Genomic DNA, 24,394 nt, shown 5'->3' with positions numbered 1-24,394 from the left:
GGGATCTATTTTTGAATCATAAGAGGGGCTGGCATGTACATGTTGTAGAATGCAGGGGAGAGTCAGTTGATTTTCTTCCAAGGGCACCAAAATAGCAGCATTCTATCAGTCAATACATGAGAAGCATCCCGATTGCAAATCAACTGGGTTTCAATAAACTACTAGCTTAGAAAAGCAATTGTCCTCTTTTGAGAAAGAGTGGGATAATAGGCTCATGCATTAAGGAAACCTTGAAGAAGACGAGGACCACATCGAATAGAAGTGCATAAACAGTTGCAGAAATTAACCTTGGTTTTCAAGTCGTTGATTACATCCCCTATAGTACTCTATATGGGCAATCTAGTAGTGTGAATAACCACCTGAAAAGAAAGCAAAAGACACCTAAGTTTGTACTTGATCCAGAATTAGATGACTCTCATGGTTTGGTATCTCACCTCATCTTTAGTGGAGTGATGGAAAGCAACTTTCAGAGTTTTCAAGCCTTGCAATTCTGGCAAAGGAATGTCCAACACTTCATAATACAAGATATCAGAAGTCTGCACCAAAAGAAATGAACTTGGAAAATTCCAGTCATTCATGACATGTTATTGGATATAATTTCTCAGATATAGTAGCATGAACAAAACAATAAGACAAGCGGAAGGCACTGTGATGGACAAACTGGTTGTAGATGTCAGACAGATGTTCTACACCCTAGAACTTGATGGGTTGGGGCTTAGGTTGTTGAGAGTAACAGTTGTGAGAAGTAAGCCTAATTTTTGTTGGATCATCCAAGCCAAGTTGGCGAGCAACTCTCTCCACAGCATCATCATAGGTGAAAAGCTTTGACCTGGATATTTCAATCACGTCAATGGCCATCTGGACCCAGAGCACTATTCCTATCCAAACTGAAAACAGCTTCATGAACTCATTCTCACACTAGGACATTCATAGATGCCAAATGCCAACAGTCAATAATTCTAGTTCATTTGCTAAATCTCATCTAGAGATTTCAAACAGATCATTCCCATTAGCAACCAAATTATTGCATCACAAATATGCAACTCCACACAAGTAGTTTAGCCTCCAAATATCAAATCCCTGAAAGTCAAATAACATTGGAAACAGAAAGTGGCAAAAGTCCAAATTCAACCACAAAAGGGCCACATGCCCACCGAACAAATGGTTAGGACGGTACATACCTGGATCATGGTATGTCCATGGAGACCACCAGATCAATGGTCCAGGCCATTTAGCCGTGAAACAATATGTACAATGGTGAAGGACAACAAACTTATCTCATCCTGGCTCACGTGAGACCCAAAACAAGCTCATGTTTTAAGTGTCACATGCACACTAGCCTTCCCTTTCGATTTACACATATGCATTCCTTACGCTTACAGAATTCTTTTTTTTTTTTTCCAAGACAGTTGCATGGAACTCTGAAAACAGAAAATGCAAGGACATTGACACAGGTTTTGATCTGAAAAGTGTTGTTCGACTTCTCTTTCAGTTGACACAATCATACAACCCCGATATTGTGACATTTTTTAAAGATAAACCAAAAATCATTATGAAAAACCAGGACAAAAAGAAAAGAAAAGAAAGAATGCTGCAGGGCAATTCTCAAGAAAAAGGAAAAACACTGCCACTAACCAAAAAGAAAAACAATCCAACGATCATGAATCCCCTTGAAACTACCGAGATAGTGACTAAAGGCTGAAAGACTATCCACAATCACCCTGCTGTGTTTTCCATTATTTGATTCCAATCATGAAAAGCTCACCTCTCAAAATGCCATGACATTCAGAAGCACCATAGTCGATTCCACAATCAAATACAAGTTCTTATTTACTTAATTGAGAATACTTTGCCATCAAATATTCTTCAATTTCTCAACTCCTGCAATCACCATAAGATGGCAAGAAGAAACATCTTTCAGAAGATCCATTAATCAAGAAAGGCCAAACCTTGCCATCCCAACATAAAGGTCCACCAGCTGATGGTATAAATTATACCAATCAGCTCTTCAACTCTCTAGGAAAAATGGTCTTCGTGAAAGCTCAGGAGCATTGGACTATTAGATCTCCTTCAGCTTTCTGTGTCCAATGCACCTCACAACTTTCTGTGACCAGCTGTGGTCCTTCATTATGGTGTAGAGAACACACAAAATAGTCACTTAAATACATCCAGACAAATCACAGTAGCACTTCTCTAACATTCAAAATTTTCAAAACTGAATTGGAAAAAAGATAATCAAAGTAAACTAAATCAGACTTTGTTACTAAAAATCCAACAACATACGAATTCAGCCAAACCCATCACAGAAACAGTACTCAAACTTTTAAAAAAAATATATATCCAACCATCTAAACTCATAAACAAGATTATTCTAATCTTAGGCTCATCAACTATGCACTTTGAGACTTGCAGTTTGGATGATTTAGACTGGGCTAATGACATGCCACATGTACAATTGTAAACTGAATATGCATATATACAAGCTGACACAGCCTGTATTACAAAAATGGACTAACTTATTTAAGTAATTATCATCAGGATAATTCCTATTGTAGCCAGTGATGACCAGAGGACATCACAGTTCTAAGATCATCTTTCTAACATATAGATAAACAAACATGTCAAAAACTTATGGGGTGGAATATCTGCTTACCTGCATAGAAACTGAACACAAGGGTATATATTGATCATCCACCTCTCTTACTACCAAGTAGTCCTGATGAAAATGCATCTACACTACAAGAAGGGGAAAAAATAATAATTTGTGGCTGCACCGATACGGTCTAGTATGAACGGCTGCCTACGTACCCAATGTTCGGAAGATTGGGATCAAGCCACTACGTAGTTCTTAATATTTAAATCAGAATATTTTACGCATAAGCAGAGAAAAAATCAAAACAAATCATAATAGAAATGTGTACCTTCTGTTACGCATAAGAAGATGAAAAGCTGAAACAAATCACAATATAAATCTTTGTAAATTAGTCAAGCAAAACTACTAACATGAAACAAACATTAGCTGTCACAACCAACTGTCAAAATCAATTATTTTTGTTTTCAGAAATAACAAAAAGAGAGAGAGAGAGAGAGATCTCCATTTAGCTCAATCCATAGTTGTCACAACCTACAAAATAAAATAACAAGAAGAAATTAGTTAATATTTACAATCTTATATAAGTTCTATTGTATATGAAAAATAAATAAAAATTTACCAAACAACAACAATCAGGCCAACAAATACTTGTTCCAGCCGCATCCCCAATTGTTCTGTATCGTCCATAGGGTCTCATCATAGTCTCTTCACGTACAATTGCCACCTGAATATAAACTTCCCAAAAACCATTTCCAAGTGGGAACCTGCCTACTTTTGTGAGAGGATCCTTACTCAAGACAATCCCTCTAGTGACAGTAACCCCACAGATACTAGTAAGAAGAACTTCGATTACGTCCTACAAATAAAAGTTACTATTTAACACAATACATTGCATCATTTGTATACCACATCTAATTAAGAACACAATAATCTCAAAACATAATAAAAGAACTATTCGATTTGTGTGAAAATTTACCCCGGTACTACTGCAAGTCATAGTCTTTTCCTTTTTCGCTAAGTGTCCCTACAAATGATAAATCAATGTCAATCATCATATACCGACTAAACTTTATATAATATAGGACACAATACACATGTAAATATATGCATATATATCATATAATTACCTGGCTTGATGATGAGGCCGGTTGGTTTAGGTTGAGATTAGCTGAATTATCTGATACTGTGGATTTCAGATTTGTCCTAGAGGATATCAGCTGCGCCATGGATTCTTTAAAAGATGAAAATTCTGATTTTAGGGATAATACTTCTGATTTTAGGGATGAAACTTCCGATTTTAGGGATGATACTTCAATCTGCAGTCCTTCATATTCTTCATTTCTACTCTGAGCAGCGGAGGTAATCCTTCGTTGGCTACGTGTTGTTCCCCACAAATCAGTAGGAGTGGGGCCTAACCCATAAGTGCGGACTCGGCCATGTCGATCTTCTCCCATTACTTGAGAGAACAAGTCATTCCTTCCTGTGCTAGTCTGTGAGGTATCGGGCTGCTGAGAAATTTGTTCATTAAGTTGTTCTTACAATAGAAAAATATCGGTTTAGATTGTACAACAATAAATGAGAGAATTTTTTTTAAGTATAAAACATAACGATTAGATGCATGGATATACCATTACTCTTAATGAAGCCTCATCCACAGGCCTACCACTCTTGCACGTATGGGTCAATATAAACACATCTGCCTGGCTTGGATCCTCGCCACTAGCCGTTTTCTTCCTCTATCATTATGTAAACAAGTTATATATAAGAAATAGACCAACATGGTTGATCGAGTGATTAAAAAAATTTACCTCTTTCTCACGTATCCATGCAAAGCTCTTTGAGACTGCAGCGTGGCCGATTAATTGTCTTTTTCGATTCTCTAAACTTGTCTTACTACGAGCCTATATGTGAAGACACCGACGGAGTAAATTATAAGATGTCAATGAAAGATTATTATGTAATTCTAAAACATAAAGCAATCGATAATTACTCATCACATACCTTCCCTTCTTTAGAGTTCCAAAACTGAATGAGTGCCTTCCACTGATCCTCTTTGACCCGCTCATCAAGGTTCGCAAGCCGCTCCTCGTCAGTCTCATGAGGAGAATAGTAGAGTTTTTTCAATTCACCTTTCCAATTCTTCCATTTTCTACCAATTGATTGTAACACCCACTTCTTTGCATCCGCGTTAAACTCAAACTTGGACTGCATCACATGTTAAAACCAGACAATCATATAATGAACAAAAAATGGAAAAAAAATGAAAAATGAAAAAAAGTAAGCATTATCACCATTACCATAACAAGTCCTAACATATCATCCTTCTTCTCATTCGGCATTGCCCTCCAATCAGTAAATGTAAGGGGTGCATATTCCCCATTGCGTGCCATAGTCCCTAGGAAGTTTGTCAACTTGTTAACATTGTCACCAACGGGTTGTCCTTTAGTGTTGATGGGAATAGTAATGCGTTGTCCTTCACGCATCTTCCAAACTTCGAGGCATCGTGTGTGGCCTCTCTTTTTTATCGCACCCTGTGAATCAGTTAAAACAACAACATTAATATGGTTACTCATATAGTTCCTTAGCATAAAAACACATAAAATAATCGATGCATAACATACCACTAGAGGGACCCATTGTAGCCTAGGTCACTTGAGGCTGGCTAGGTCCCGCATCAGTCATAGGACCTATCGATCGCCTAGCCGTGCGTTTGATGCGCCTCATGTCTAACACCTGTATATGTCTAGCAATATGACAGTATGACAATAAAATATTCTTCATCTTTAGTTAAATTTCAAAAAACAGTAATAATAATAACAAAATCGCCTGGAAAAAAAATATTTGAATTTCTTTTTCATATATCAGGGCAATATGGTACATAAGAAATCAATTATTGTACATAATGTCATCTCCATCGGGATCAGAAAAATCAGTATCATCTGTTTGGTCCTCTACCATCTTTTGGGCAGGTAGTAAAGGTGTGACAATTGTTGTACCATCGATGTCTATCCTTTCCCAACTAATAATGTCATCACTCGATTCCTCCAAACTTTGATCATTGAATGATGAACTCTCTAAGTTAGTGTCAACATCATCTGTAGACTCTTCCCCACGCATCTCAAACAAATCCCTAGGTTTCGTCCTCACTACAACATGCCAATCTTTCTCGATGGGGTCTTGCACATAGAACACCTGCTCAACTTGAGATGCGAACACAAATGGTTCATCAAACAACTGTTGACCAGTATGGCATAGCTATTTTAAATTCACGAGCGTGAACCCAAACTTATCCTTCTTCACACCCCTGCCCTGAGATAGAACATCAACCCAATCACACTTAAATAATATAACCTTTCGATCACCACAATATTCCAGTTCAATGATGTCTGTCAAGACAGCATAGTAAGTTACATCTCCTGCAATAGGGTTTTTGTCATTAACACTCGCAAAGCTTGATGTCTTTGCAGTCACCACAACTCCACTATGTTGAGTTTTTCTTTTCTTCTCTCGATCTTTAGTGTGAAACCTGAAGCCATTTACTATAAAACCTTCATATCTTCTTGCCATATTAGGACCTCGAGCTAGCCATCTAAGGTCTTCTGAGACCTGCTCATTCTTTGCATAGCGCAACTGTTCAACCTATTCGCATATATAAAAAAAAAATGTTAAAATAGAAGCACGTGTCTAGACAATGAAAATAAATGAACATGCACATGTCAGTCAACTTATTGCATCGACTACTTACATGATCACTAAACCATTCATGAAATGTTTCATTGTGAATGCGCTCTATATCCCTTGGTCGTGCTCAAAGATTCTTCTGCTTAACAACATTCATGTGTTCTCTGTATATAAATTGGTTCCGGTAAGAAACAGTGGGAAGTTATTTTTCACATGTATAAATTAAGTGTCATAGTTGTCTTACTCAAGATATGGGATGATTGCGCTATTGTTAAACAGAACATATCGATGTGCTTGTGTAAATGCAACTTTATTTAGTACACAATCTTTAGCCTTCCCTAATGCACGACCTATTCGTGGAAAAATAGATGATTGTTCTATAACGGTGTTACCATAATCATCATTCCGTATTGGTCGGTTGAACCTTGTCTGCACATTATGCAAGTACCTTGAGCAGAAAGTTAAGCATTCTTCTGCCAAGTACCCTTCTGCAATTGAACCCTCGGGCCGACTTCTATTACGTACATAGGACTTCAATGTGTGTAGGTACCTATGGTCACCAATATTAAACAGTTCAGAAATATATGGTCGATTAGCATGACTAGAATAGCATGGAAAATAAAATTAATTTATAAATATTAGCACGCACCTCTCGATGGGGTACATCCATCGGTATTGTATCGATCCTGCTAGTTTGGCCTCACTCGCTAAATGAATAGGCAAATGCACCATAATATCAAAAAAGCCGATGGAAAGATCTTTTCTAGATGGCAAAGTGTTAGCACAATTCGAGATTTCAATTGGTCGAAATCTTTTACTCGGACTACTTTGGAACATAATTCCCTAAAGAAACTGCTCAATTCAAGCAAGGTTGAGCTCACACGCTGAGGAAGTGTTGTTCGTATCACCAACGGAAGTATTTGTTGCATCATAACATGACAATCATGGCTCTTGAGTCCTAAAATTTTGTGCTCTTTGAGATGCACACATCATAAAATATTTGCTGCATAACCATCTGGAACTTTCACCCGCTTCAAGACTTTGCAGAAATCATCCTTTTCACTCGATGACATAGAAAAGCATGTAGGTGGCAAATATATTTTATTTGATGAGAGCTGTCTCGGGTGTAATGTTTGTCTTATACCCATATCTTGCATGTCAAGACGTGCTTTCATATTATCTTTTGTTTTCCCTTCAATGTTCAACAATATCCTAAGCACATTGTCACATACATTCTTTTCAATATGCATCATGTCTATATTGTGACGTAATAGATTATGCTCCCAATACGGTAAATCAAAGAAAATGCTCTTATTTTTCCAGTTATGTCTTTCTTCCTCATTGTCTTCTCGTCTTCTCTTATGCCCATGACTGCCTACGGTCTTCTTCCCAAAGGTGACATTAATTCCTTGTAACTGAGCCAACACATCAGACCCAGATAGCGGAGTTGGCGCCTCACAAAATTCTTCCGTGCCATCAAAGGATCTGCTATCAGTTCTAAACTTATGATCAAGTTCCAAGAATCGACGATGACCCATATAACAAAACTTTCGACCATGCGTTAACCATTTAGATGAAGTATCTTTATTGCAACAAGGACAAGCGAGGCGTCCTTTAGTGCTCCATCCAGACAAGTTTGCATATGCAGGGAAATCACTAATAGTCCACAACAATGTCGCGCGCATTCGAAATATCTCATTGCTTGAGGCATCATAAGTGTCTGTGCCAACCTCCCACAATTCCTTCAACTCATCTATCAGAGGTTGCATATATACGTCAATGTTATTACCTTGTCCAGAAGGTCCAAGAATAAGCAAGGACAACATGAGATACGGTTGCTTCATGCACATCCATGGTGGTAGGTTATATGGTATCAGAACAACAGGCCATGTGCTATGGGCAATACTCATTGTCCTGAATGGATTGAAACCGTCAGCTGCTAACCCGAGTCTAACATTGCGTCCGTACGAAGAAAATGTCAGGTGGTCATGGTCAAAAGTTTTCCACATTGGGGAGTCAGCAAGATGCCTTAATATTCCATCTTTGGTGCGACTCGACTCTCGAAATGCCATTTCATAGCGGAAGTTATTTTTTATGACATGGACAATCTCTGTAACCTTAATTTCAAGGGAAAATGGCGTAATATCTTAGCCGGAATTTTTTGATCTTTTACTAATGAAGAAGTTGCCTCGTCATCTGATGTTCAACCGTTTTCCATCTACAAGCACCACATGTAGCACATGATTGCTCACTAGCGGCCTCCTTCCAGTACAACATACAATCATTGGGACAAGCATCAAATTTATCATATTTCAAGCCCAAGTCCCCAATGATCTTCTTGGTTTCATAGAAAGACTTTGGTAAAGTTTCACCCTCGGGGAGTGCCTCTTTCAGCAGTTCAAGCAACATGGTGAACGATTTGTCACTCCATCCACCGAGGCACTTCACATGATATAGTCGAACAACGAAAGATAGCTTGGTGAACTTCTTGCACCCTGGGTACAATTCCCGATCGGCGTCTTCCACCAATTTGAAAAATTGTTGCGCTTCGGTATTAAGCCCCGGTGTAGGTCCATATTCTGCATCACTCTCTTGACCATCCAGTGTATGTCCAAATGCATCTTCCAACAATCCGTGCATATCGTCGCATGGATTTGGATCATCACCTTCAACATTTGTAGTAGCAGGCATAAAAGAAGACGTAGCTTCTCCATGAAAACGCCAATGGGTGTAACTCGTATTAAATCCATCACACACAATATGATCGTATGCTTCTTGTCGAGACACCCAGTAGTTGTTGTTGCATTTCTTACATGGACATAGGATCCTCCTTCTATTGCTTGCATTTGCAAATGCAAAATCTAGGAATTTCACAGCTCCACTTAAGTATTCGTTGCTCACCCTAAACCATCCAATGAAATTGGAGGAGATGTCAAAAAAATGCATCTTAACCAATGGGCCATAACAACTAAAAGTTATTGAGGTACCTTGACATACGAATCCAACTCTTATCCATTACTATGTTCCTTAGCCACTTCGAAAGACAAGTTGGTGAAAATACAATGTAGGCTCGACAAAGCTTCCTACGAAAGATTAACTAGAATGACTCACTTGAAGATTCACTATTGTCAAAGATTTACTAGAATTGACTAAATCAATCACCCAACTAAGATCGGATAGATTGTAATGTTTTCATGTTCCCATTTAAATGCCCACATTGAAATTCTGACAGCATCTCCACATGTCTCTCCAGATATGTTAATCTCGCATTTTATTCTCATGTCAAGTATCCGCACAATGTGAGGATATTTGACATTAAAAATCAATTATAAAGATGCAATGCAGAACGAGCATGAACATTTAAATTAAGGAACCAAAAGCATTCTAATCTATCCAACCTTAAATGGTCATAATAGCGGTTCCCACATTCCAGGGACCCCTATATTGCTGTCCATAGGAAATGGACAGCTTCGTCATGGTCATAACAGCGGTTCCCACCTTCCAGGGACCACCACTCAATTAAATCATAAATTAGTTACCATCCAAGGTTGGATAGATTGTAATACTTTCATATTCTCATTTAAACGTCCACGTCGAAAATCCGGCAGCATCTCCCCATGCCTCTCCAGATAAATTAATCTTATGTTACATTCCGATGTCAAATATCTGAAGCAATGTAAAGATATTTGCCATTGGATACGGAACAGAAGAAACATATCCAGAGAGAAACGAGGAGATGGACCGCAGATCAGGCATGAACATTTAAATAGATTATATGAAAGCATACTATCCATCTAACCTTGAATTGTCCAAAATATGGCAATTCGAGCGATTTCTATGCCACCAAAAACACACCATATCTATGTATGGCCACATAGAAATCCTCAAACGGGTAACTAATTATCTAACTTACAAATCACAATCACATGTCACAATTATAAACTAACAAGTCACAATAATAATTTAAGAAAAAAAATATAATACATATAAAGCATACTGCCCAAATTTGTATTTTCCTATTATGACTCACATGAGCACTGGATTTATATAAATTTTGATATGACCTTGCAATACAAGTCAACTCAATAAACATACAAAGCATATATCATATGGTTATCAAGATTAGCAACTTCATTCTCATATATAACAACTCTGAATAAACATACAAAGCATATATCATATGGTTATCAAGATTAGCAACAAATGTCATTTGAAGTTTCCTGGTAAAGTAAAGAGCAGGTTTGCTTCCATCAAAATAAAGGAATCTGTATCTATTGCATCTTACTTGTGCTGTAAATGTAGTTGTCTTAAACAAATAGGAAATTCTGGTCTGACAGGGACTGTAGCCAGATAAAGGAAACTGTCCAATGTACTTGGTGGGTTGAGACAACACTCTTAATAAAGAATGATTTGTTACAAGTTAATAAAATCATTAGATGGGTTGAGACAAGACTCTTACTAAAGATTGATCTGTTACAAGTTCCAAGAAACTGTGAGAAAGGAGAATGATCTGTTACAAGTCAGGAGTAAGCTAAGTATCTAAGCATATCCATGACAATAGCAAACAATAAAAGATTGCATATTGATTAGAAATTAAAAATTAAAAAATTAAAAAGCTATAAAAGCAGCTAATCAATGAAAAAATAAACATAAAAATTTTCATCTATAGCAAAGAGAACAATGTGAATAGGAAGTTACAGTCTGTTACATGTGTTGTGGTTTACCTTTTTCTGGGTGAAACTGTAGGCACTACCTTTCCGAAAACTAATGAGGAATATCATATATTAATGGAAATTAGTCACCTAACCTTATCTGTTTTGGACTTAGATGACTTGCGCACCAAAATGAGGTTGTTCAGAATCTTCAGATGTACTCGTAAATAGAGCTGCAAATATCCTGTTTAATCAAGAAGATATTAACCCTCAAATTTCAATTATTGTTACTGTCTAACTAGAAATTAACATAATTGCAGTAGGCCATATCATCAATAAACACACTTTCACCAATTAATACATATATATAAGATGAATGGTTATGATCATGCAAATGGTCTAATTTTGGGGTATGCCCCATTCACGGTAGGTCCCAACAAATAGAGTAGCAGTCCCATATGTGTTGCACATGTATGGAATCTATGGATACGTATGCTTGATAAGTCATCAAATATAGGTGATAAAACCATAGGTTTCCCATGTTTTCATACCAGTGTTTGGACAAGTTACCAGCAAAAGTACCTTTTTATTAGCCACTGCAACTGATATATCGACAGAATAGCACAAGGTGGCCTCTCCTTTCTCATCATTCCAGTAAGCTGTGAATGTAGCAAAACAATAAGACTTCAGTGCCTAGTCCAGGCTGCAAAAGCAAGATGAAATAAATAACCACAAGATCAATTCAGACAACCAACAGAAGTGCTCAATATTCATGACAACGAGCTTAGGATGGCTTAGGTAACAAATGGATTACAACAGCTTAAAATGGAGCAGATATGCAGAATAGTGTGAGGCTAGAACCTAAATCTTAAGTAATACAAAGTGGGATCTATCTACTAGATGTTTCAACTTTCAAGATGATGATTGGATCTATTTTGTTTCTCCATTCAATCTCAACTATCCATTTTTCATGCTATTGATTAGATTTTAGGATCATCCAATTGGTGTGGCTTTTGCAACATGGCATGATCCTAGTTGTATGAATGAATGAATGGTTCAAATCCATGATTAGGCACCCCATGGTACTGATATTAGCAACTTACCACTCTTTGTGTAGTTGATCAGCCGAACGGTGATTTCCTTCTGTTCTTTGATAGCCTCTCTAATTTTAGAGACAGTTCCTTGATTTGTATCAGGACCTTGAAGAAACCTACAGCATCAACTTGATCTTATTGTTTAATTGTTAAGGACCGGTTCACATTCATCAGATTCAAAAGGATTTAAATCCTTTACGTTCCAAAATGCACTTCATTTGGAACTAGATAATGAATGGCTTGGATCTCATGAACTTGTTCATCGACAGATTGTGGGCAGCTCAACATGCATGAGTCTAATTTAAGTTTATATTTGAAATACATCGCCGCCATCATACAATTGTACTGTTACTTACTGAATGATTATATGAATTGTATTCCAGTCAAATGTGTTCTCATTATTTTCATTTGGTATTTAGTTGAAAAAATGTTGGTGAAAAAGGGGCCTAAACAGATGGATGTGATGGTAAATCGGGCTCCCTCACGTAAACATACAAATGGGCCAGTAAGCATCTACAATAAACAGATGGTGTCTTACTCCCATAAACTTCTCCGTGCAAAAAAAAGCACTGTGGAGCCTACTGTGCTGTGTATGTGACATCTACTCGGCCCATCATTTGCACCAGGTAGTGTTAGGATGAGGACAAAAAAATAGGCTGATCCAAAAAAATAGCCCATCATTTTCAGATCTTGGAAACTGTTTTTCTTTATTGGAGTTAATCTGAATTTTCAAAGCTAATGCCCTCTTTTCCTCCCTACAGTTGTTCCTTTTTCATTATCTTTTCTTTTCTTTTTTTTCTTTTTCTTTTTCTTTTTTTTTTTTTTGTTTTTTCCTTCTGTGTTGTAGTTTTACTTTCCAATTTCCTTCTACATTTTCATAGTTCGAAAATCTTGTCTTTTTATTCAGCATTATCATATCTCATTACGAGTTGGTGGCTGAGCTAAAAACAGTGAAAATGAACCGCGACTATCTAGCATCATTGACGAGATCTCAAGGCTAGCTACATAAACATTTCAAGAATAGGACCAATGATATCTCCAAAAATTTGCTCCCCAACTTTTATGAAGGAAAATGGCCCCAAAACATGAAATAGGATCCATTTTCAAGCATTTCCCAGAAGCCAAACATGTGCAGCAGCCCTTGCTAATGGATTCCATTTCAATTAGGGTTACTTTCTAGGAGCCAAATCAACCCAACAAAAGATAAGAAATCAGTAACTGATGTGTGAAATAAATGAGCTGGAAAAGAAAAAGAAAAGAAGAAGACAGAAAATTGACAATGCAAATTTCTAAAATGGATTCGACAACGTAAATCTCTAATTAGGGATTTGTAGTCAACAAAGCATACCTGAGATGGTTGCGAATCCGAGATCCACGAGCAGTAGAAGACCGAACTGGAGCAGAGGGCCAAGGAGATAGAGAGAGAGAGAGAGAGAGAGAGAGAGAGAGAGAGAGAGAGAGAGACAGGAATAGGGTTTTGAGAGAGAGATAGATAGGGAGAGTGAGAGTGAGAGGAGAGCGAGCGGAGAGCGAGAGGGAGAGGCAGAGGGAGAGGGAGAGGGAGAGCGTGCGAAGGGGAGAGGGAGAGGCAGAGAGAGGGAGGGAGAGGGAGAGGGAGAGCACGCGAGAGGGAGAGAGACGGAGAGAGAGGGAGAGAGAGCGCGCGAGAGGGAGAGGGAGAGGGAGAGGCAGAGAGAGGGAGGGAGAGCACGAGAGGGAGAGCGAGAGGCAGAGAGATTCAGCGCTCAAATAGCGATTAGGGCCTTTTTTTATTTTATTTTATAGGGCGTCCCTTTGCCCGTAGCCGATAAAACTGGCTGCGGGTAAAGGGTTGGGCCATCGGTCGGCTTAGGCCTCTTTTCTTGTAGTGGTATCTGCATTTATCTAACTGCTCATGCCTCTCTCACATCTTCCTACACAACAATGTAGCCATACATCATGACTTATAATGGTTCACATAGGCCTTTATCCATGTCACCCTTATATCTCCTCAACCACCGGTTGATCTACGTTTCTAAACCATTCTCCAGTTTATCCTACCTCATTGGCTAGTCATTGTCAACTTAATCATTCATTCACTTTACATTTATAAATTCTCTGGACCATCCAATGCACCTACTTATTAAATTCATCTAATGATCTTTTTAAATACAATTTTGACGTTTTATTATAAAGCATGCACTCTTCTCATCAAATGTACCGGTTTAGTTTTTTCCTAATGAGACACAGCACCTGACCCTCACAATGGGGGAACTTAACGTAGCAGAGCATTAAGAGAGGTGATGCATTTCTTTATAAATGAAAGGAAAGAAAAGGCATTGTGGAATGGGAGATGGACCCAACATCCAACCGTCCATCACCTCTTGCAATCAATTCTAGTCGTCCATCTTCATGATCATTCGGTCCCGAAAACCTAACCGTCCAACATGACCAGCGACTCAAGCATCTCAGTAGTTCACAAAGTTTAGATATCGAAATCACCTGGCTAATCCATTCAATCCGCCCATTTAGATCAGCCGTCTAGTGCCTACCACTCTAATCTGGATAGTTCATTCGCAATATCACTTACGCAACTATCATATGTACGGTGAAAATCATCCTAAAACCCGACACTCCACGTGAGCGGAGAGTGAGAAGGAAGCTTGTTAGTTTAAGAATCCATAACGTGGATCATGTCAACGGTTTTTTTTTTTGTTAGCTTGTCAGTTAACACTTCACTGGTAGCCACCCCCACTAGGGATATCATGTCAACGTTCCGAAGCAGCTAGCGTGCAATAGTTTCTTTTTAAAATAGAAGGAATTGTAGGAAAGAGAAACCAGCAGCTTTGATTATTTTTTAGAAAGAGGAGAGGCAATCAAGACCGTCCAGTTGGGAAACGGATTGGCTACTCCCCGCCACTAGCCCGGTGGCTATTGGTGGGGGCTCTGCAGGCCCCACTATGAAGTATGTCTTTTATCCATGCCGTTCATTCATTTTTAAAGATCATTTTAGTCCCTGATCTCAAAAATGAGATAGATGAAAATATCAGGTGGACCACACCACAGGAAAACAATAGTGATTGGATATCCACCATTAAAATCCTCCTAAGGCCCACTGTACTGTTTATTTGACATCCAATCTATTGATTAGGTCATACAAACCTAGATGAATGGAAAAAAACAAAGATCAGCTTGGTCCAAAACTTTTATGGCCCTTAAAAAAATTTAATGATCAGCGATCAATAAACACTGTTTCCTGTAATGTGGTCCAATTGAGATTGGAATATATCTCATTTTTGGGATCATGCAATAAAATGATCTAGAAAAATAGATGGACGGCATGGATGAAACTCATACATCATGGTGGGGCCCACAGAGCACCAGGAGTAGCCAATCCGTTCTCATCCAGTTGTGTATCCATGAGACCCACTAGCCCACCTCCACTCGTCAATCCGGATTGTACATCAAAAAAAGCGTTTCGGCATCCATTCATCTTCAACACACTTCTATCCGCGCCATACTTCTCACACGTGTGAAAGTATCTCCAAAGGGCAGCAACGTGAGTTATGTAGAATGTGGAGAGAGAGGTCACGTCTCCACCTCACATGTGTGCCAAGGAGCACGCATACGACGAGGAGAAGGTTGTTAGGGCTCTCTATTATAAAAGGGCTAGTGGAAGAGCATTCTAATGTGCAAAAGGGCAAGAGATTGGAGAAGTGTAGTGCATCTCTCTCTCTCTCTCTCTGTCTCTCTCTCTCTCTCTCCCCTAAATCAGAATATGATGAGGCTTGGATTCAGGTTAGTCTTTTCTAACCCATTATGAACAACTCATTCTTTTGAGCTTATGCATGTCATTTTATGGTGTCCGGATCCGCTCCATTTACCACAAGCAAGGGTCTTGGAGACGGATTAGCAAGTTCCGGTGCTGGAAACCTATGTGGGGTCCAATTTGATGTTTGTGAGAAATCCAACCCATGCATCCATTGTGTGAGCTCATTTTAGTAATTGAGGTCAAAAGTAAGCAGGATCCAAGACTCAAGTGGGCCGTACAAAAGGAAAAAATGGTTATGGAGATTTCTCATTTCTACAGTTAAAACCTCCCTGGATTGACAGCGATGTTTACATGCGATTCATATCAGCCATAACATCATTCCTATTAGCATGATACAATGCTTCAGTAACCCTAGGAATATTTCAACTGTGGACATTCCACTCTCATTTTTTCAGCCCACTTGAGTATTGGATGCAGTTCATTTTTGGCACGGGATAGATTTCTCACGGAGCTTCCTGCAAAAGGCTCTAGCAGTAAATCTGCGTCCAAGGTTTTTGTACGTTGCAATGTGATTGGCCATGTCATCACTAACTGCATTTAATACATCAGTACTGACAATATTAGTGATGACGTAGACTAGTCACATTGCAACAATCAAGAAATACCTGCTTTGGGCGAAAAAAGGATTCGGATTTTATTTTATGTTATTACCAGAAAGGATATATACGATTTTGTTTTGTTTTTTTTTTTTAATTTTTTAATTTTTAATTTTTTTTATAAAGATATGATATTTAGATTTTTGGGGTTATGTTTTCTTTTGAATTTGATCCAATGCACGTTTGGTACCATTTAGTAAATTGCACCACCCTCATGACATGGATCATCATCATTTAAGCTGGGTTCTTTGCAGGAGAAGTTACCTTGGTTTGAAAGAATGGAGTGTGGAGAATAGGCTCAGGCGATTCTCGACCGAGTCTGCCAGGTAGCAATCACCCTTATCTAACCTCAAGAACTCAATATGGTGGGAAGTGTCCATCAATTGGGACTAATTGGGACCTTCCACCTAGTGGTCTATTTAAACCGTTAAATCAGTAGCCTTCAAAACGAATGTAGAAAAAATAGTTAGTGGTCGACATTCGGTGAGCGAAACATGGTAAAGGAATGCACATGATTGTGTTGTAGCTATGCAAACTGAACTCTGGTCCATCTATGATAGGGCCCACTAGATGTAACGGTCTCGATTAGTAGTTATCCCTTCGTTGTGTGCTGTGGCTAAAGTTCTCTACCACTACAATCGGGTCCCCTGGCTCCACCGTAATGCTCGAGTCAATGTCGAACGGATGCGGCTTGACCCTGTCCCGGTCACCAGGGATATCCCTCGTGACCCGACTCTGTAGGGCCCACCGTGGTGCATGTTTTTTTTTTTTTTAAATTTATTTATCTGCCACTCATTTTAAGGCATGAACCAAAAATCAGGCAGATTCAATGCACCAGTGGACCAGGCCACAGGAAATAGTGCGGATAATTAATGATATCATTAGTCTTCCTAGCTCCACCAAGACGTTTATTCACCATCCAACTTGCTCATAAGGTCACATAGAAGCCGGGCAAAGGGAAAATACAAATATCAGCGTGGCCCTGTGAAATTTTCAATGGTAGGCGTTTAATCTCCACTATTTTTTCTCGTGTGGTCCACTCAGGCTTTTGGAACCACCTTTTTTCTGTTTCATGTCGTAAAATGAGTTGAAAAGATGTATGGATGGATTGGATAAAACACATGCATTAGCATTTGTACATCTGGCCGATTAGTATGGTATTTCATCCCCACTGGAGATGGTGTGGTTCCGCTCCCAAGAAGTCTATCCCATCTCCTCGGGTGAGTTATAAAATGAGCCAAATTCAAAAGTTAAGTGGACCATACTATAAGAAATAATGGAGATGATGTTGGGCGCTGAAGCAACCTAAGATCAAATCAAACAATGCAATTTAAAAATTAAAAAAAATAAAAAAATAAAAAAAATCTAAGCAAATACATAGAATACAGATTTTACGTGGAAAACCCTTACAGGAAAAAAATAGAGTTGTACACTAGTAGAGTTAGTTCGGTAGCTCGCTCGCTCAACTCGACTCGGATTGAAGCTAAGTTCGAACCGAGTAGAGCTAATTTTTGGTGCTCTAAACGAGTTTGAGCCGAGTTCGATTTTGCCCCTGCTCGACTCGACTCGACTCGAATATTGCTCGAACTCGGCTTGACTCGGTACAGGGTATATATACCCCTTAAAAATTAAAACTCTACCACCCATCTACCCATCCCATTCCCAGGCGCTCGTTCCCCTTCAAAAAAAAAAAAAAAAAAAACCCTCTCTCTCAGGCGCTCGTTCCCCTTTAAAAAACCCTAACCTGCATGACCATTACCCTTCTTCCCCCTCTCTCTCAAGTCTCAGGCGCTTAGTCGCCTCACTGTTCTTCTTCCCTCGCTCTCTTAGGTGCTCGATTGCCCTGTCTAGCGACCTTTCTGGTGGCCACAGCGACCGTCCGACGGTCTCTGCCCTGCCCAGTCGCCATTTCCCTTACCCTTCTTCTTCCCTTACCGAACTTAACTCGAAAACTTGGTTCAAACTCGGCTGAGCTGAGCACGAGCTGCTGTTTCGAGCTCAAAGGCCGAGCCGAGCTGAGTACGAGTTGGGACTCAAGCAGTCCGAGTCAAGCACAAGCTGAGCAAAGCTCGGCTCGGCTTAACTCGTGTACAACTCTAGAAAAAAACCATGACACAAAGAGAAAATCAATCCACTATAATCAAAAGACTACAAGAGATGTAATAACTTATAAATGAAATCCTAGTTTCTCCCTTCAAAACCCTTGGCTCTCAAGCTCTTTACACGTTCTGAATTACCCTAATCACGATTACAAGCGTATTTAAATGCCTCATACAAGATTTGCCAATATTAAGGAATGGAAGACAAAAGTAGATAAACAAACCTGGAGACTGGTTAAGTGTCTCAATTCAGATAACGGTACATGAAATTGCGTGAAATAGTATATCATAACTATGAGCGGAAGTTTGGCATAGCTATAGAATGGTGACTATGTCCTGGGGGTGATGAGGACCAAATAAAATTTATACTTTTTAACATACAATTACTTACTTAAACTAATATGTCAATTAAACTAAGCAAAACAATTAGTTTTAAAGATTCTAAGCCAATAGATATTGATCTAATCACATGGATTACTAAAGATATGCTAATTATGTAACTAGGCTATAATTGATAGTGTACATATGTGTAGGATGTGCTAACTATTCAAATCCTAGTATTCATCTAATCATGCATAAATACAATTCAATAAAATAATCACATTAAGCATAATTAGAAAAGTACACAAATGATAATTCCAAATACAAGCATGTATGGTGGTTCGGTTTCCCTACTCCACTTCCGGCGGACACACTATCCCTAAGTGTACTAGATTTTACTATCAGAGGTTTAAATCAGGTTCGTTTATAGTAATCACAATATCTAATTCGTTAATTCAACTCTTATAACTCAATTGAAATTGAAATCTTATCATATCCAATTGGAAGATAATTCTATTAAACAAATCATAAACACTAATAAAACATGATTTCAATTGAATGTTTCTCTCACGAAGCACTCAAATCTCAATCACAGGGAATCAATAGTGTCTACTGTAACAAAAGTCTACAATGGATCAATCAATTATACAAATTGATTTCTTCTTTAATCAAGCTAAGTAATTGCTCATTCAAAATATCCACTATAACCGTAGTTCATAGTGAATCAAGGAAATAAATAAATAAATAACTTTCATAAAGTAAATTCAAACCAATCTAATCTATTATCATCATTCAAACTATTGTTATTGAATTAAATAATTTAAATATTGTAATTATAAGCTTCATCCCTTAACCCTCTCTTAGAGATTGGCTTAACATGCCTAACATCTTATAACAAAAACAAAAGAAAAACCTAAAAGATAAACTAGAACGAAAGGTTTAAAGAAGAAGTATGCGGTTCTGTAGAAGCACCGCCACCCCCTTGATCTTTCTCCCAAGCCCTAATTCATATATAGAACAGTCTAAAACACCCCTTTTAAGAAGAAAAATCCATACCAACTTTGGACCAACTTCGAAATTCTACACTTTTGTTACGGTTTGGTCACATTGACGATATCCTTCAGTTGCAACAAAGTCACACTGAGTCTACCTGAACTTGTCTTCTGCTACAGCCAAATTTCATTAAAATTTGTAAGTCTGTCTCTTTTAGGTCACGACGAACCCTCCTTGGGTGGCACTGAACATCACATCGGTCGGACTTAACTGTCAAACCAAATTAAGTCTAAAAATCATTGTTTCTTATTGGACTATTTTTTGTACTTTTAGTTAAACTAAACCAACTTCATGTGGGATTTTACAGTCTATTATTTTTGTTATTGTACTGTATGATTTTTCAGACTTTTCTTCACCCTTTGTACTTGGTTTTCTTGTATCTTTGACACTTAAAATCTTCGATGTTGTTTTCCAAACATTCAATTCTTCGCTTGATCATTCTTTGAGCTTTAATTCATCATTTTAAGTACATATTCGACTTTATCTTCCAAATTACCAGGCATGTATAAAACATATCTAATTAGATCAATTAATCTCTTAAATGCATTCAAAACTAGTTCAATTAAGGGGATAAATATGTAATATTTAGGCTTGATCAGTTGAATTAGTTTCCAACACAATTGTACAAGCAGTTCGATTCATACATGGTGGAGATTAGCTAGTGATACCCACCATTTCGTGCGCCATGATTTTCTTTTGTCCATATAGCTTATTTGACCCATATGAGTAACCGAGAGGTGTTACTTCCGAGCACACAAGTGACTGAAGAGGTGAATCACCGGACACAACCCCCATTGTGCACAAGTGTGTAAAATCCCGGCCATGCATCTGATGGCCTCAATGAGAACACCTCTTGTCCCAAAACTTCAGGTAGGTCCACTCACCGGATGGGTCACATGTATGTACATTAAATATTGGTGGTTGGTGATTATCTTTCTTTCTGACCACAATTTTCTTCTCTCAGATGTGGCCCACCTGATGAGTGGCTTGACCGGAGTTATGGGTCGGATCATATTTACAGTAGGGCCACACGTAATGATTGTTCCTGATCTCGTACACGATTGCCACGTTTGAACACATCTCGCAATTCATCTTTTCAGTCACTCTCGTAAATCTACATAACATTTTTATGTGGGCCTATGTTATGATCAACGGGCTCCCATTATTTGGAACTATATAGGCCTACTCATGCAATATAGCTTTAGATACTATGATGCCTTATCACATCAGAAAGCCCAGTGGGCCCAGGTCTAAGCCCGTACACTTAATTAATTATGTGGGGCATGAAAAGAGATGTGATCTTTACCTTTCATCTGCTGGGCCTATAAGGGATAAGGCCTAACCTAAGAGATGGGCCCATGTGGCACATGCTCAAGGTATGGGTCATCCAGGTGGCCGCTGTGAACATGCTTGGCCCAAAAATTATCGTGGTTCACTCGTCATGTGGTCCATCTGTACTGTTGAATATGAGCCATCAACTTCTTTAAATGTTAGGCTTACGTATGGCCCGCCTGATGTATTGATCACTCTACATTTTCTGTCATGGCATATTCATGGCCTAGATCAGACAGTGGTTGTCCTGAATTATCTATTTTCATTGGATGAGATGAGCACTCCGTATGTGGAGGTGGAATCTATCTCTTAGTGATCCAGATTCCAGATCGTTCATCTAGTGGGTCCTTGGATGGTCGATGAAGCAAAAAATTCCTTCCGCTAGATGACCCAAGTCATCAGATCTCGACCCTTTTGTAGTGAATATGCCATCCAGGCAACTTTTGCAACCGTCAATTTACGGGCCAGCATTTCGATGGCTGGGATCTTGTGAGAGTTTTAACTGCAGAGTTCTTCCATGGTGGGATCCACTAGATGGATCCACAATTTTTTTTTTTATATTTTTGGTAATTACGTAACAGGGACATGCACATAAGACATTAATCAAATTACGAATTTTCTAGAATTTATTTATTTATTTTTTCTCGTGTGATTCGAGAAATCCTTGTGCGGAGTCCAGGGAAGTTGGGTGTATTTGGGAAAATGGCGCTGGACGTCACGTCCTTCCTTGCATCAACTATTATTAGAGAGTATATATTATCACATTTTGCTTCTGATAACAGGTTAGCTGACAAGGTGGTGTTGATCACTGGTGGGGCAAGCGGCGTCGGAAAAGCTACAGCGACAGAATTCATCCGTAATGGTGCTAAAGTCATCATTGCTGACATCCAACAAAAACTCGGGGCGAAAACAGCAATGGAGCTTGGACCAAATGCCACCTTTGTTCATTGCAACGTCACCCAAGAATCCGACATCTCTAGCGCTGTTGACTTTGCTGTCTTAAAACATGGTCACCTTGATGTCATGTATAACAATGCTGGGATCTCCGGTACCCTTGTCTCTGGAATTGCCGATCTTGACTTGGAAGAATTTGACCAAGTCATGAAGGTCAATGTTCGCAGCGTGATCGCAGGGATCAAACACGCGGCCCGTGTCATGGTCCCACGCCAAACAGGATGCATACTCTGCACAGCGAGTGTGGCTGGGATCTTGGGCAGCACTCTATACAGTTCCTACGGAGTCTCTAAGTTTGCTGTTGTGGGGATTGTGAAATCAGTCGCGGCAGAGCTGTCTAAGTACGGAATTCGGGTGAATTGCATTTCGCCTCCTACTCTACCGACACCGCTGGCACTTTCTGCATTTCTACAGTTTTACCCAGGGCTTGATGTAGGACGGCTAACGGAGATCATTAACGAATCTGGCGAGATAAAGGGGGTGAAATTCGGAGTGGATGACATCGCGAAGGCAGCCCTCTATCTCGCATCGGATGATGGAAAGTATGTGAGCGGTCACAATCTAGTGGTAGATGGAAGCTTCACCACTTCCAAGAGTTTCCCATTCCCGGCATTGGATGAGGTGATGAAGTGAAATGTCACCTTTGGAGATATTGAATTTAATAAAACATTGTAAATACATTTAATAAAACCCATCTATCTTTGGGTCTATTTGCTAAATAAAAAATAAAACCTGCTTACTTTGAAAGAGGCTAAAATGCTCTTCGATCATTAATGTCACGTAATGTAAGCATACAAAGTAGCCGTCAATGATCAGGGATGCCAAGCTTTGTGGGGCACACTATGGTGTTTATGAGAAATTCATCCCCTTCATATGCTTTTCCAAATCATTTTATGCCATCATGGAAAAAATTAGGTAGATCCAAAGCTTAAGTGGGCCAAGATTATACTCCTACCATTGAAACATTTGCGGGGTCATTAATATTTTTATTGTTTAAAAAAACCCTACCTTCGTTTCCGCCCTTTCATCCCCAGCCGCAAGCCGATTTTCCCTCTCCAGTCCCTCAAGCTATCCCTCTCCACTTGCTCTCCCTCTCCCTCTCCCTCTCCCTCCCTCTCTTTGCCTCTCCATCTCCCTCTCCCTCTCCACTCGCTGTCCATCTCACTTTCCCTCTCCCTCTCCCCCCCTCTCTCTGCCTCTCCATCTCCCTCTCCCTCTCCACTCGCTCTTCGTCTCACTTTCCCTCTCCCTCTCCCCCCCTCTCTCTGCCTCTCCATCTCCCTCTAACTCTCCCTCTCTCTCTCTCTCTCTCTCTCTCTCTCTCTCCTCGGTCCTCTACTGCAGTTCAGCCTTCCGCTGGTTGTGAATCTCCGATTCTCAGGTATGATGTAAACCTTTTCCCTTCTTGCCGTTGCTTTCTGCAATTTAGAATACCTGATTAGGGATTTGCATTTTTGAATCCCTTTTTAGGGATTTGCATTGTCGAAACCCTTTTTTAGGGTTAGCATACCAAGGAGCATTCATCTGTGGTTGAGTGGGTGAAATCCTTGGATGAATTTCAAGGTAATGCCACTGGACTGAAAGAGAGTAGGGGGGTTTAGGCCTTTGGACTCCTTACCCTTGAGACCTGAAATCAGTTGTAATTCCACCTGTTCTAAGGACATCACAAGCAGGCTAATGAAAAAATAAACATGCATTTTGCATGTTCAGGTATTTGAAATTGATTTTTTTTATTTCCTTTCCCTTAAGGAATTGATGGATCTGATCAGGAATCAAATTCCTATGCTAGGACAAAAAGTTAGCCACTGCAGAACATGTTGCTGTATAATCTCATGAGCCCTGTTTGTGCAGACCGGGCTATTAAATTTTTATGCAAAATGCCAAGTGATTGGCTGTGCACATGGGGTGTTCGATGAAATTCCTAAGAGGAATTTGATCGATTGGAGTGCACTTGTTTCGATTATTATATTCAGCAAGTGTACTAAATAACTCCTATTGCTTAGTGGAAAAATGAGCCAATTAAAAATGCTTTTGGTTTTCTTAATTCAACAAATGCTTATAGTCATGGATGTGCAATTTGGCCATAAATGCTACGCCATTTGCAATTTCAGTGCAACACATATGATTGCTTTATTTTTCCATTTGATTTCATTTTGACTTGATTCATGATTTTTTTTGCTCAGTTTTAATACTTCATTGCTTTGAAGC

The 24,394-nt window shown here is 39.1% G+C and overlaps 3 protein-coding genes across 3 annotated transcripts; 1 reads left to right on the top strand and 2 right to left on the bottom strand.

Annotated features, from left to right (window-relative positions):
* Positions 1-676: 676 nt before the first annotated feature.
* On the bottom strand, positions 677-4,122 carry LOC131225269 (uncharacterized). Its single transcript, XM_058220773.1, has 3 exons — positions 3,721-4,122; positions 3,570-3,617; positions 677-829 (listed from the first exon to the last, which is right to left on the bottom strand). Exons 1-3 carry the CDS (start codon positions 4,045-4,047, stop codon positions 809-811), a joined length of 396 nt encoding a protein of 131 aa, XP_058076756.1. The 5' UTR covers positions 4,048-4,122; the 3' UTR covers positions 677-808.
* An 81-nt stretch (positions 4,123-4,203) lies between these two features.
* On the bottom strand, positions 4,204-5,378 carry LOC131224912 (uncharacterized). The gene is made up of 5 exons (XM_058220352.1): positions 5,215-5,378; positions 4,891-5,124; positions 4,595-4,798; positions 4,402-4,494; positions 4,204-4,329 (listed from the first exon to the last, which is right to left on the bottom strand). Exons 2-5 carry the CDS (start codon positions 5,074-5,076, stop codon positions 4,204-4,206), a joined length of 609 nt encoding a protein of 202 aa, XP_058076335.1. The 5' UTR covers positions 5,077-5,124; positions 5,215-5,378.
* A 10,366-nt stretch (positions 5,379-15,744) lies between these two features.
* On the top strand, positions 15,745-22,903 carry LOC131225761 (momilactone A synthase-like). The gene is made up of 3 exons (XM_058221349.1): positions 15,745-15,797; positions 16,682-16,753; positions 22,015-22,903. The coding sequence occupies exons 1-3, from the start codon at positions 15,778-15,780 to the stop codon at positions 22,817-22,819; spliced, it is 897 nt and encodes a 298-aa protein (XP_058077332.1). The 5' UTR covers positions 15,745-15,777; the 3' UTR covers positions 22,820-22,903.
* Positions 22,904-24,394: the final 1,491 nt, after the last annotated feature.

The sequence above is a fragment of the Magnolia sinica genome, chromosome 14 (assembly GCF_029962835.1).
Source record: "Magnolia sinica isolate HGM2019 chromosome 14, MsV1, whole genome shotgun sequence".
Lineage (NCBI taxonomy): Eukaryota > Viridiplantae > Streptophyta > Magnoliopsida > Magnoliales > Magnoliaceae > Magnolia > Magnolia sinica.
Note: the sequence above shows the minus strand (reverse complement) of the source record. Positions and strands in the feature narration are given on the sequence as shown.

Bases quoted from the DNA above. Each gene is read 5' to 3' on its own strand.
- LOC131225269 (XM_058220773.1), bottom strand. From the start codon at position 4,047: ATGGGAGAAGATCGACATGGCCGAGTCCGCACTTATGGGTTAGGCCCC. The intron at 3,618-3,720 runs GTAATTATATGA...TATCATTTGTAG, and splicing joins CGGCCTCATCATCAAGCCAG to GGACACTTAGCGAAAAAGGA. The intron at 830-3,569 runs GTAAATTTTCAC...TGAAATATCCAG, and splicing joins TGACTTGCAGTAGTACCGGG to GTCAAAGCTTTTCACCTATG.
- LOC131224912 (XM_058220352.1), bottom strand. From the start codon at position 5,076: ATGCGTGAAGGACAACGCATTACTATTCCCATCAACACTAAAGGACAA. The intron at 4,799-4,890 runs GTAATGGTGATA...CATGTGATGCAG, and splicing joins ATATGTTAGGACTTGTTATG to TCCAAGTTTGAGTTTAACGC. The intron at 4,330-4,401 runs GTAAATTTTTTT...ACATAATGATAG, and splicing joins CATGGATACGTGAGAAAGAG to AGGAAGAAAACGGCTAGTGG.
- LOC131225761 (XM_058221349.1), top strand. From the start codon at position 15,778: ATGATGAGGCTTGGATTCAG. The intron at 15,798-16,681 runs GTTAGTCTTTTC...GGTTCTTTGCAG, and splicing joins ATGATGAGGCTTGGATTCAG to GAGAAGTTACCTTGGTTTGA. The intron at 16,754-22,014 runs GTAGCAATCACC...TTCTGATAACAG, and splicing joins TTCTCGACCGAGTCTGCCAG to GTTAGCTGACAAGGTGGTGT.